The 14,677-nt window shown below is 34.3% G+C and overlaps 1 protein-coding gene across 1 annotated transcript in view; it reads right to left on the reverse strand.

Annotated features, from left to right (window-relative positions):
• Window positions 1-11,428: 11,428 nt before the first annotated feature.
• Window positions 11,429-14,677, reverse strand: part of Argfx (arginine-fifty homeobox) — a 167,837-nt gene continuing 164,588 nt past the window's right edge. The window contains 1 exon segment of the mRNA XM_076862577.1: window positions 11,429-11,593. Coding sequence (XP_076718692.1) covers window positions 11,429-11,593 — 165 coding nt within the window.

The following is a 14,677-nucleotide window of genomic DNA, read 5'->3' on the forward strand; positions in this document are numbered from 1 at the left end:
GAGTCTTTCCTTATTGTAGGTTAGGATAAACATTTTATTCCTGATCCATTTATCACAGAGAATTTCTTTGGGCTATATTCTCTGATATTGTTTTCCTTGTAGTAGTGTAAAGGAATACCTGTGCCGGAAGACTTGTAGAAGAAGCATACAAAGGACAGACACAAACACACAGAGAAGGTGCAGACAGACAGAAGGATGGGAGACAAAAGGGGTGCTTACCCCTCTCTGCTGTCATCTTTAATAACCCAAAAAGCTACATATTATCCACCACCAAATGAGTATACTTTAGCCAATATTCCTTTTAATCCTGAGTGCTAGCTAACTGAGATAAGGTCCAGTTAATGCAAACACAGAGCCTCTCTCCTTCAAAGGATATTACTATGTAAACCGGGTAGTGCATCCACATAGTTATCTTCATAGCCTCAGCGGGGAATTGCTAGGCATTCCAACCGTGGGAATCAGGGTGCCAGTTACCCCTGGGAGTTTGCTCACTGTGGAAACGCTTCCCTGTCTATTTCCATAGTCAGAATACCTATATAGGAGAGACTCAGATATGAGCTGTTTTCTACAGAATGCTTATTCATTGATGCACCTTTCTGTACAGAGGTATTCCCAGTGTTGTTGACACATACTGATAGTTTCACTGTACTTCCGCAGGCTTAACCCAGTTATAATTTTAACCAACATATATTATCAGTATTTAGGAAAATGCATTACCATTCCAGAAGAATTTACCTCCTAAAATCTCAGAATGGAAGAGTCATTCTTTGTTTCCTGTAGTTTAGGCTGATAATGTCTGACTGGTTTGCAAAACAGATTTCAAACACTGAAGGTATTACACATGGAAACACAGTGTTAGCCTGGGGTGTTTTAACTGATTGCCACATACTCAGGAATGGTACCATTCTCCCTTTATTTTTCATGAGTGTCATGCTGAGACTGACAATAGAGTGCCCAAACAAAATAAAGAAGCATCTTTCTCTTCCTTCTGCAACTAAAGCAGTGGATGTGAAATACCATCAGTAACAAAAAGTAACTTGATTATATTGCAAACTTTTTATCCCACCACTACTGCCATCCTACTTCAATTACCAAATATGTTGTCTTTGTTAAAGTGGAGGCAATTAGATTCTTACTGTTAAAACTATTCTTTAAGCCTTCTTTAAAACGAAAATTCCTTCTTGCCACTATACCTATCATATAACATCTTCAAATATTGGAACAATGTAGCTTTGTATCCCAACATAATTTCTGATTTAGTCTAACTTCAAATTCAATCATACAATGGATAACATTATTAATACTATTCCTTAATAAGCATAGCAGGTGCATAATACTGAATAAGAATAGTCAATGGTCAGGCAGTCAGGGTAATGGACCCCATTTAAGGTCTTCTTCCTATATAAAGACTACACCAGAAGAATAACCAGTAGAAATATTAATTGGCCCCTTCCATGCCTTTTTTATGCGTGAAGACCATTCCTGAAGCTAACCTGTGGAAGGCATTCTGGGCAACTCCTTTGTCCCAGAGCAGTGGGAAAAGGGAAGGTGGGGGTGAACCCAGATGGGAGTTACAGGAAGGATTAAAACGCAAAGGCTAGGGCTGGGGTTGTGACTAGAGGTAGAGCACTTGCCTACTGTGTGTGAGGCCCTGGGTTCAATCCTCAGCACTATATAAAGATAAAGATATTGTGTTAAAAAATAATAATAAAAAAAACAACCTCAAAGGCTAAAGAACACAGCCAAGAGACTTGATATTTTTTCAACACCTTTTAACTTAGATTCTGACCAAAACCATATAGGCCCCTGCACTAGCACACCAAAAGAGTCCCTTCCCACTTTGTGAGACTTCTATCTTTTCTCACCTACATAAAATCCTATTCTGTTCCTTCTTTCCTTCTGTTATTGTCTGTGTATCTTATTCTCAAAATTTGTAAGACCAGAAACCAGAAAGAAACTGGTAAAGCAGAAAATCTAGTTTCTTCTCAATATAGCCTTGAATGTTGCCTCCTATAATGAACACAGGAAGAGCTTTATGTATGTGTAAGCACTTGGATTTCTCATTTGCCTGATTATCCGTGAATATAACAAACTTTAAGAATTGACCTATCAGAGAACTCTAGTCTGCAGTGAGAGGGTCCCAACAGCTAAATGAATCACAATTATGGAGACTGTAATTAAATTCACAATAGATGACAGGGCAGTAAAGCAAGTAGTTTGCACTATAGTTTTATCTTGACAGGTAAATGGATCTTAGCCTTTGGCTAAAGTTAAGAATAGGAAAGGTGGGTGAGAGTTGGGGAAAAAGCAAGTAAGAAGAGCAAAACAGTATTATTTCAATCATTAAAAAGCAACCACAACACCACCAAAAACTGTGAAAGCAGATAGATCACACAATGCATAAGCAAAGGATTCCAGGCTACAACAGGGTAGACCTAAAAGGCAGAGAATTTGGAGGCTGGGGAAACATCAGTGCTCCAGTTATCAGAATGAGGTACAAATTGAGACTCAAACCACAATGAAGCTAACCTGATACTTTCTCCTCAATATTAGTTATATCTCCTTAAACATCTCCCAAATAGAAGCAAGACTGATGGCAAAATGATGCAGGGCTGAGCCTAAATAGTAAGGCCAGGTGATTTCAGCCTTGGAGAAATCAAATGAGAACCTGGAAATAATGGACAGTACTGAATAATGGAGGAAAAAAATCTTTAATTTAATTTGTAGAAGAAAATTTGTAGGTTTAGAGGGAAAAAGACATCTTTAATTTTAAGATTAGAGTGAATACATTTATGACCCATATGAAAAAAAAATCTAATTTTTTCCCAATGGCATTTTATTTTCCAAAATTTTATAAATTCCAGGAAAAAAAAATTGTAGGCTTAGAGGAAAATAAAATTTAGAAAATGTCCATGGATTTATTTTCTCTTTTGATAACAACCTCAATGCAGGCTGGGGAAACTGGGGAAAATTATTTCTATTTATTTATTTATTATTTCTATTTATTTTCACTTTATTGTTTCTTGCCTACTACAGTTTGATTTTTACATGTTACCCAGAGGCTTTAAGTCTTGGTTCACAGACTGTGGAGCAATTGGGATACCATAGACTCTGTAACAGATGGAGTCAGATGGGAGCAGTTAGTGGTCAGGGGTGTGCCATTAAAGGGGACTTCGGAACCACATGTGCTCTTTCCTTTTTGTTTACTGTCCATGAGGTGAACTGGCTTGCTCCAGCATATGTTCCTGCCATGATGTCCTGTCTAGACACAGTCCCAAAAGTAAAGAGGCCCATTGAGCATGGATTGAAACCTCTAAATTGTGAGTCACACAAAACCTTTTCTCTTTTAAAGAATATTGTCTCATCTCAGAAATTTTATTACAGGAACAGAAATTTGATAAATTTGTTGTCCATTGACTTTTATCTGGGACTGATTTTAAGATTAGAATGAATTCATTTGTGACCCATATCTTTAATATCTGCTCATTATTTTTACCTTTCATCCTGAAGTCCTAGTGGTGCATCTTATTCATGCATTTATCATCACACAGTAATTTAATTAAAGAGCAATAACAATCCCAAAGTTAAAAAATATATATATATGGCATTTGAATTTTGTCATTTTGGCCCCTGGAATCTAAGGATTTTTCATGAAGCTATATTATGGAATAGTCCCTGTGATTTGACTTTTTCTACTTTCAGTTTTTAACAAAAATCTAAGCATACTTACTTAATCTAACACTAGGATATTTGAGATGTTAATTTCATAAAATTTTTCAAAGTTCCTATGTGGAAGACTAGTGCCATTGATTAATTACTTTGATTAATTTATAGCATTTAATTATATCAATACATATAACCTCATTCTCACTTTTTATTATTTCTATTCCTTATGTAATGGCTGACAATAATTTAATAGGTATAATGTTTCTTATTTATGTTACAAGTTTAATTAAGTGACAGATCTGTACCTCCCAACTTGACTAAATTAAGCAAACAAGAATGTAGCCTTCTGCAAGAGTGTTAAAATTGTAGGTGTTGAAGAGCAACATTATTAAGCTAATTGCCACATTCAATTAATTTCTCAATTACATTAAATTGTTTGAAAAATAATAGAAATTTAATCATGATTATCCTTATTTACTAAAATATATTCTCAAGTATACTTAGTGCATACTTATTCTTTTGTGATGGTCTACGTCGGCAATTTATATTTGAGTTCATCAGCAGCCATAAATAAGAATCTTACAAAAATTGTGAATATTAAACAATATTTAAAATAAATTTTGTAGTTCTAAATCAGGATATGCATGAAACTTAAATAATTCTGCGATTTAGATCAAATATTAAATGTGTAGCCAACAAAAAGAGCACCATTTACTAAAGGGCTTCAAGTACTTGGAACTTCTCCAGGAGTGCTTTAATAACCTCTAGTATCTAGTATTGCCAAGTTGAAACCATGTATTTGAAGTAAGCAGGAATAAACTTTAAATATCCATGGTCTTGTTGCCCAGAACTGTGTAGTCAAATAAGTGTAAACAAAATGTGCATATCTTCCTGCAATAAAACTTCTTTAAATATTTTTCTCATATAAGAGGCTTTAACAAGAATACTTAAGAAGAGGTGAGTTGCATTTCTTATGCAACTTATTTTTGCCTTTTTTATACCTTATTCAAATGATCTCGTCTTATAGACATGAACAAAGATATTTTGGCCATTGGTACATTCTTACTGCATTCTATTGATCAAATGAACAATTCACTTTTGCAATTGATTTGAGTTGTTGATTAAGAGCCGTGTTGACTGCTAACCCCAGTTTTCTAAGCTACTTTCCATTGGTATTTACAGATAAACTACTCCATCTCTTGACCATAGATAATTAAGACATTGAAAAAGTCTGATTAATTGAATTCACTTATTTGATTGGTCTGAATGTGATGCAGGGTTGTACATAATTCCCATAAAGCAATGGCACAATGGGTTGATATTTTATGTAGACCAAACAGGTAATTTTTGAGTTGCTACTTGATAACAAATTATGCATATAAAATGCCATTAGAACATATAGTTCTATTTTTAAAAAGCTACCAATTTTCATAGTATAATTTGGTTTCCACAAGCCACATTTTTGAGCATGAAGTGAAACAAGAAAGTTATTCAGGATTGTTAGAAGCTGCATTGAATGAATTACGTCATAATCATAAATAGGATGCCTTAGGCAGTCATCCTGGCTCACTGTAATCCTAAGAGTCACTTCAACCTCTAGGGAACCATCAAGATAGAAGTTTCCAGAAGCATTCTGAAAGAAAATCTTAAAAATGGAAGCAATCATTGCTTGATCCTGTGATTCTCAGACTTCAGTGAGCAAGAGAATCAGGTGGTAGGTTTTAAATAGACATTTTTTGATCCTATTCCCAAGAGTTTCTTTTTCAGTAGGTCCGAAATGGAATCCAAAAATTTGTATTTCTAACAAATTTCAAGGCATTTCTAATAAGTTATTTCACTATGTGGGAACCACTCTTTGAGAATCACTGGCTAAAGAAATAAAGCTTTTTTGTATTTATAAAGGGGGAATAAAATCAGTGATGTATAATCTCTTAACAAATAAAAGATATATGAGCTGACTTTGGGACTGGACATACCTAGAAAAATATGATAATGGACTTATTAATTTTCATTAATATCAACTACTTTACTGGGTTGACTTACTTATTTTCAAATGGTAATGAACAGTAATGTACATCACTGCAAATTGAGTAGGAATTGTCCTTATACAATTTACTCCCTATGTTGAAATGATGTTTTAAAAGGCAAATTTCAATCACATTGCTTATATAGATTTAATTTTTTAAAAAAAGATCAATTTTGACTTTCTTAAGTGAGATAATTTTAAGCCAAAAAAGTTAAAATATTTGAAACACGACCATATGCGCCTGATCTTTCTCAAAATACCTATTTAGAATCAGCAGGTTTTTAACCTGACTTTAATTATTTCATTGATTTGACAGAGTTTCCTACAGCTACACTCCCTGGTTCCCGTGCTGACTTCTCAACAATCACAGTGAGCTACTCAACACCTGTCAAGGAATAAAAAGTGTAACAAATTGTTGGAAATAAAATGAATTTGTTGGAAATGAAAATGCCTTACGATCTAAAACCCATTGTTAAATTCCATTTGAACATTTCTTCTCTTTCATGTTTCTCCCTCTCTGTTCATGTCTCTCTTAATATACTAACACTTCATTCCCCGAAATCGGAACAATTATCAGATGCCACAATCCCAAAATTCCATGAGATAGTTGCATTAGGTATTTCCTCAGTTCCCTGCCTTTCCCATCTCCCTGATTTGTATCCTGTTCTCATCTTTTCCTTTCCTGGTGATCATCAGCTGGCATTGGTAGGTATAGTGGTTTGTGATACTTTCATGATTAAGGGAATAAATCAACACAAACAATTAGTGCCGCCCCGACCAGCTCTGGCAGCTAAACTAAAGGTCGCTTGAATGAATTTCCTAAGGTATCAAATAAAACACAGACACACAATTTACCTTTGATTTAAGCCCCTGGACAGCTCCTCTGCCCTTGGCCTCAAGCTCCCCAAATGGGAGAGCGAGGAATGTCACAGAGGCTGGGCAGAGAAAGCCCGAGAGTGAGAGAGTCAGGAGTGATCTTTTAACCAACCGGGGAGACTCTACTTTAGAAATTTCCATCCAATAAAGATCAAGAGGGGCAGGGTTGCAAGGACAGGTAAGGTAACTCAACCCCTGGGGCTGTAGGAAGGCACGCCCATGCCTGAAGACACATTTGGTGACATGTTTAGGACTTTCAAGATCAGGGCCACCATCTATGGCCACTTTGATGTGGCCAGATCTCAGGAAGTGACCCACAGAGCCTCACTAATGAGGAAAGGAAAATGCTGGTCACATGATGTGGGGGCCTCCCACAATTTAGAATTCTACTTTGAAATGGATGTACATAAGCCTAACATTAATGTATTTCCCAAGGGACAATGCAATCACAAGGTGATTGGAGGGGCTGAAAAAATATATATGTATACATATCATTTGGGGACATATGTGTATGAGTATGTATATGTCAGTGTGTGCATTCAGTTAACATCTTCGTTTGTGCATTGTCAGTTATCCCTAATTTTATGCTGTTCTTCCAAAGAATTAAGATATTTTAATTAAAATGTATTATAGATAAGTGAATGATTTATCAATTATTTACATTTATTCTTTATACTAGAAGAATGATTCTTGGATTTGAAAAACAATAATACATTCTTTTTCCCCAGATCTTTCTAATCCTTTCAACCCTTCCAATATTCCCTTTTACTACACTGGTTATTATTTTTATTTTATCTTTATTTATTCTTTCTTTTCTTCCTTTCTTTTTATATTTTTCATTACTAATGTGTTTTTTAATTGGATTTTGCATTTCATTTTGTTTTTTATTTGTTCTAATTAGTTATACATGACAGTTGAATGCACTTTGATACATCATATATAGATAAAATATAATTTCTCATTTTTCTGGTTGTACATGATGTAGAATCCCACTATATCATATAGTAGTATATATACATAGGGTAATAATGTCTGATTCATTCTACTCTCCTTCCCACCCCTATAACAACTCCCCTCCCTTTGCTCCCCTCTTCCTAAAGTAACTATTTTTCTCTAGCTATTCTCTATTGTGAATTATCAGAGGAAACTTTTGGTCTTTGTTTTTTCGGTATTGGTTTATTTCACATAGCATGATATTCTCCACCTCCATCCATTTACCTGCAAATACCATAATTTTTTGTTTTGTTTTGCATCGTTTTTTAAATTTAATTGATTTTATTTTTTTAAATACATGACAGCAGAATGCATTACAATTTTTATTACACATATAGAGCATAATTTTTCATATCTTTGTATATAAAGTATGTTCATGCCAATTCATGTCTTTATACATGTATTTTGTTGTTTTTTGCATTACAATTCTTATTACACATATATACCACAATTTTTCATATCTCTATTTGTATATAAAGTAGTTGACACCCAATTCGTATCTTCATACATGTACTTTGAATAATGATGTCCATCACATTCCACCATCCTTTCTAATCCCCTGCCTCATCCCTTTCCCTCCCACCCCTCTTCCCTATCTAGAATTCATCTATTCCTCCCATGCTCACCCTCCCTGCCCCACTATGAGTCAGCCTCTTATAGCAGAGAAAACATTTGGCATTTGTTTTTTTGGGGGATTGGCTAACTTCATTATGTTCTCCAACACCATCCATTTACCTGTAAATGCCATGATTTTATTCTCTTTTATTGCTGAGTAATATTCCATTGTGTATATATACCACATTTTTTTTATCCATTCATCTATTGAAGGGCATCTAGGTTGGTTCTACAGTTTAACTATTGTGAACTGTGCTGCTATAAACATTGATGTGGCTGTGTCCCTATAGTATGCTATTTTTAAGTCCTTTGGGTATAGACTGAAGAGAGGGATTGCTGGGTCAAATGGTGGTTCCATTCCCAATTTTCCAAGAAACCTCCATACTGCTTTCCATATTGGCTGCATCAATTTGCAATCCCACCAGCATTTTTTTCTGATATAAGGAGGCTGATTCATAGTACAATAGGGAGAGGGAGCATGGGAGGAATAGACAAACTCTAGATAATGCAGAGGAGTTGGAGGAAAAAGAAGGAGGCATGGGGTTATAAATGATGGTAGAATGTGATGATCATTATTATCCAAAGTACAGGTATTAAGACATGAATTGGTGTGAATATACTTTGTATACAACCAGAGATAATCAATAATTGTGCTCTATATGTGTAATAAGAATTGTAATGCATTCCACTGTCATATATAAATTTTTTTAAAAAGTTTCTTCTTGGCATAAGATATATTCTATTTTAGAGAAGGATCCACATGCTGCTGAGAAGAAATTGTATTTGCTCATTGATGAAATAGTCTATATATGTCTGTTAAGTCTAAATTTTTCATGGTATTATTTAGTTCTATATTTTCTTTATTTAGTTTTTGTTTGGAAGATCTGTCCAGTAGTGAGAGAGGTGTGTTAAAATCACTCCTTATTATTATGTTGTGGTTTATTTGATTCTTGAAATTGAGAAGGGTTTTTTGTTGTTGTTGTTGTTGTTGTTGTTGTACATAAATGTTCCATTGTTTGGGGCATAAATATTTACAATTCTTGTGTCTTGCTGATGTATAATTCCCAAGCAGTAGGCCATTAACACTCAAGGTTATTGTTGAGATATGATTTGTGTTCCTGGTCATTTGTTGTTGTTGTTGTTTTATTTTTATGTGGTGCTGAGGATCGAACCCAGGGCCTCGTACATGCTAGGTGAGCACTCTACCATTGAGCCACAACCCTAGCCCTGTTTTTGGGTTTTTATTTGACTTACTTTCTCCATTCATTGACTATTCCTTTTGTGTCATTATTCCCTTTTGGGGTTTTCACTTTTTCTTTCCTCTTCGTCCTCATAAAATATTTTGTTGAGAGTGTTCTTTAGTACAGGCTTTCTAGGTGTCACTTCTTTTAAACTCTTTTGATAATGGAAGGTTTTTACTTCATCTTCAAATCTGAAACTTAATTTTGTTTGTGTAAAATTCTTGGTTGGCATTCATTTTCTTTCAGAATTTGAAATATATTATTCCAAGACCATCTACCTTTGAGGGTCTGGGTTGAGAAATCAGTGAGAGCAGAATGGTTTTCCCCTATATGTAATTTGATATTTTTTTTTCTCATAGCTTTTACGATTCTATACTTATTCTATATGTTAAGCATTTTCATTATAAAGTGTCTTGGTGCTTGTCTGTTTTAATTTTGTGTATTTGGGTCCTGCAAGTCTCTTGTATTTAATTTTCCATTTTGTTCTTTAGGTTCAGGAAATTATGCAATTGAAAAGATTGTGCATTCCTATGGTTTGTAGTCTCTACTCCTTCATCTATCCTGATAATTCATAAATTTGATCTTTTCATGTTATCCCATAATTCTTGGAATTTCTGTTCATGCTTTCTTACCATTGTCTCTGCATGGTCAACTGTATTTGCAAGATTATATTTTATCTTTATTGCCAGAGGTTCTTTCTTCCAAGTGGTCTAGTCTGTTGGTGATGCTTTACATTGAATTTATAATTTGGTTTATTGATTCCTTCATTTCAAAGATTTCTGTTTGTTTGTTTTCTCAGAATCTCTCTTTATGGACATGATCTTTCACTTCCTGTATTTTCTCTTTGATTTCACCCTTTATAATATCCTTTACTTCATAGATCAGTTTAAATATGTACATTCTAAACTCCTTCTATGATGTTTCTTCTACTGTATTGTCAGTGGATTCTGTTATTAGAGCATCTTGGTTTGTTTGGGACACTTTGTTCCCTCATTTTTTCTTGTTGTTTGTGTGTTTTCCCAAATAGCAATATGGGTCTGAGGCAGCACAGATTCTACCCTGCAGACTTATAGGGTCCCTGAAGGTTGCCAGTACCTCACCTTTAAGGGGAGACCAATATCAACAGCACCCAATGTAAACAATATACAGCCCCAAGCCTAGGAGCTCTTATTAAGATGTTCACAGTTTTCTCACAATAAAGAGAAATGATGAGTTCAATTATTGTCTACAATATATAAAGTAAATTTGCTAAAAGTTTTATAATTTCAATGGGTGGATAAAGAGAGAATAGAAATTGTGTATGACATGATGTCCAAGAGGAAGGAAGACAGAAGTCAGAAGTAAAAATCTGTAGAAAGAGTGAAAAAGGAATTGAAATAGATTGATTTTTCAGCAGGAGAAAAGATAGAGAATCCAGGAAAACAGAGGAAATATATATACAAAGAAAAAAATTAAATATAAGAATATACAACAACACTACAGAATACCATTCATATATCACAGTCTTCAATAAACTGATGCATGAAAAATACCTGGTTTCAAATATGGTAGAAATGCTAGAGAAGAAAAAAAGAAAGAGAAAGAAAGAAAAATCTTGAGGGAAAATTGAACAACTGTCTCCATCGATGTTTAAAAATTTATCATTCCTATCTCTGATTTTTCACAAGATTTCCAGGTCCAGACAGGCCCATGCAGACCCAATGACTATCCTTTGGATCTGGGTTTCAGATACCCCAGGCTCAGCCATGTTGCAATCCCAAGATTTCAATGCAGTTCCAATTTGCAGAGAGACCACCACGGATACACTCACACAGAGGAGCAGCCCTGAAAAGAACATCAAGAAGGCAGTCACCAGCCCTCTCAACAGGAAGGCAGTAGGTGCAGCCAAACCCTCAGGCATCCTAACATGGACCTCCAGGTCCTGGCCAGTGACCCCAGACAGAAGCTTGGGCTGCACCACCAGATGGTGGTGGTGGCAAACCTGCATGTACCCTGCTCCCCTATCCCCTGACTAGCCTCCCAAGATGGAGCAGCCGCAGCCATGAGTAATCAAACCTTCAGGCACCCTGGCAGCAGACCTCTGGGTCCTGGTGGCAGCAGTAGCAGTAGTGGGTAAACAGCAGTGGCAGTGGTTACAGTTTGGCGTCAGCAGCAGCAGCAGCACCCGGAGAAACGGCTGGTGTAAAGTTAAAATTTAACAAAAGAAATTAACTGCATACTGTTTAAGTCCAATATTTTCTGGACTTTTCCACCTCACTCCAGAAACAGTGATTTACAGAACAGCAATGTCAGTTCATGTATGGAATGTAGGTCCGAGGAGCTGTCTTTCCAAAAGTCATAATGCCTGTCTACAGTTTTCCTGTGCATGGGTCAGGACTTCAGCCACCCCTGTAGTATTTTTGAGTGTGAGTATATAACACATGTGTGAGACTCAAAGTTTGTCTGATGTGCTTCAACTTTAACCTATGTGAAACTCCTAGAAAGCTTATCCCTGCAATGTGGTCAGTGGGAAAATAATAACCTAACTCTGTATCTTAATTTTAGGAAGTGTATATATGTGTATACATAATCATGGATTCTGATTGGGTGACTGAATGTGTCTAATTCAGCTAACGAGGAAAGTTTATTCTTATATCCCTTGGTAACCTTTATTTTATTATGGGGATTTTACCAAGTAAAACACACCTTTGCATGTAAAAGTATTCTCAAACTACAAAAGAGGATTCTAGTTTATTATAAACATTCAAACAGTTTGTCTTTAGGCGCTGCAGTTATATAGGATAATTCAGCATTATCTCTGGACTGGCTTGAATTTACTCTCATTATTTTAATCGATGGGTTTCTTGAAAGCTTTCAGTTCTGAATACGTTATTTAAATTTTTCTTCATTTTTTTCTTAATTGCAAAATCTGTATACTTTTTCTTATTTCTTTATTTTAACAATAATGGGTATACATTGAGGCAATTTACTTTAATATGCATTTTATATTGTGAGGCTCAAAAAGCCCTTAATTGTAAAAAGGTATTATAAGTCCAACTTCACAACTGAGTAAACAAACAGTAAGTGAATTTTCCTGGGACTCAAACTCTATCTATTTATTACTATAACCCCACACCATGATATGTTGTCTTACTAATAACTGTTCAATGAACAGGTGCTAATTGAATAAATACTACAGCAGTTTCTTAAACTAATGATTTGCTAATTCCAAGGGGTGCACCTTATCCTATTCATTCATTAGTTTTATTTTATATTTATTAATTAGGTCTCTGAAGAGGAGTCAAGACATAAGTCATGTCTGTCAATCCCAGAATCAACTGCACAGGGGTGGCAGTTAAATCCACATAATCATTTAAGATGGTTCTGTTAAAAAAGAAGGTAGATAAAGTTAGGTCACTAAAGATAAATAAGTAGAGAAAATAGAGAAAAACAACAGTGAGTCATAAAAATGGAGACAATTATGGAAAAAAGAGCAATAAAATAGTCTTGCATAGCAGAATGCTTGAGTAGGATGCAAATGGATAAAAGATCCATGATTATTTTACCTACTTGATGGCAGGTGGTCAGTCACAGGAACAGGTACTGGACTGAAGGAAGTGGAGACTGAATTTCAGATAAGTTTGAGAATTAATAGATTAATAAAGAAATCAACAATCTAATGGATAGAATTCAGCAGAATGTATTGTTATTTTTTGAGAGAACATATTTGTAAGTCAAGAAATTATGGAGGGATGGGGTTGTGACTCAGTGGTGGAGTGTTTGCCTAGCAAGGTGCTGGGTTCCATGCTCAGCACCACATAAAAATAAATAAATAAAGGTAGTGTGTCCAACTACAACTAATTAAATATTAAAAAAAGAAAATGTGGATTACTTATAGTACACATTTTAAAAGAATATTATTTCTTCACGAAAATTGGCAGCGTGTGAGGACACTTGAAATCTTCAGTAGTTTGTTAGGACTTATTCATGGTAAATATGTAAAACAAACCTTAATATATGATCACAGAAGAGGTAGATGTATTATGAAATCACTGGAGATATATCTATTACAGATACAGAATGATGATTTAACATTAAAGTCACAGTTGAGTAGGAAAAAAGTAAAAGAAATTAGGACAAAATGTCTTCAATATAAATATTATCAATATAAAGAGCAATAAATATGAAAAGGCATTTTAAATATAAGTAAGAAACAAAAAAAATTTTTAAATGACATTGTTCAAAATATAAAGCTATTTAACCTCACAACCAAACATATATAAAACAGAATAATAAATTAAGTCAAAATATTAATAATGATTTTGAAGTAATAATTAGTTGCAGTTACTTTGTAGAAACTATTTAGTTGCCCTTTCTTTTCGTATGATACAAAATTAGGAATATTTTCAGCATAATCAAACTTATATGATTCATAATCACCATTAATAGTGGGAATAAAAATTCACTCAGTTTTTGTAGAAAAATATAGTGATAATGATCCAGAAATACAAAATATCTTTTTCTTTTCTTGAAATAATTTCCCCCATCCACCCTCTTCCAAGAAAAGCATACAAATTACTGTACAAAGATGTTTACCACAATATTATTACTAATAAAAATTTTAAAGAATATAGCATGTTCACATTTTAGTATACGTCCATAATATTTGACATTTATTTCCATTTTTGGAATGTCTAATACAGGAAAAGTCATTAGTATTGAAAGTACATTTATGTACATGTTTATGGATATAAAAATGTGGCTATGCTATATTTGATTGTGAAAAGTAATTAAAGCAATATATACATTATTATTTCATTTCACCAAAAAGCTATATTTGTTAGAAAAGACATTTGGAAAAACCCAGAATTATCAACAATGATTTTTTAAATTGTGATATTATTCTATGCTACGTTTATATTTATATTCATCTAATTAGTGTGAATCTTGACTAACAAGAAGCTTTTTTAAAAATTTTTCTTTGTTTCAAATAGCTAGAAATAAGGAACCCATTGCGGGAAGAGTAGGGAGGAATTAACTTTTCCAGTCATTTCTGTAATATAGTCACTGGCTTTTTATTTTTATTTTTTTCCTATAATTAAAACAAAGAACTCATGATCATACATTCAATTCACCCCAATCAACATTGATTTAAAAGAGTTGGTTGGGAGTTTGAGTTTAGAACAGTGGTCATGTTGCAATGTCCTCCATCATCTTTATTAAGAGCCATGTCTATCTACTGGTTGAGATCTCTTATTGTCTGGCAGATGGAAATTACTAC

The sequence above is a fragment of the Callospermophilus lateralis genome, chromosome 7 (assembly GCF_048772815.1).
Source record: "Callospermophilus lateralis isolate mCalLat2 chromosome 7, mCalLat2.hap1, whole genome shotgun sequence".
Classification (NCBI taxonomy): Eukaryota; Metazoa; Chordata; class Mammalia; order Rodentia; family Sciuridae; genus Callospermophilus; species Callospermophilus lateralis.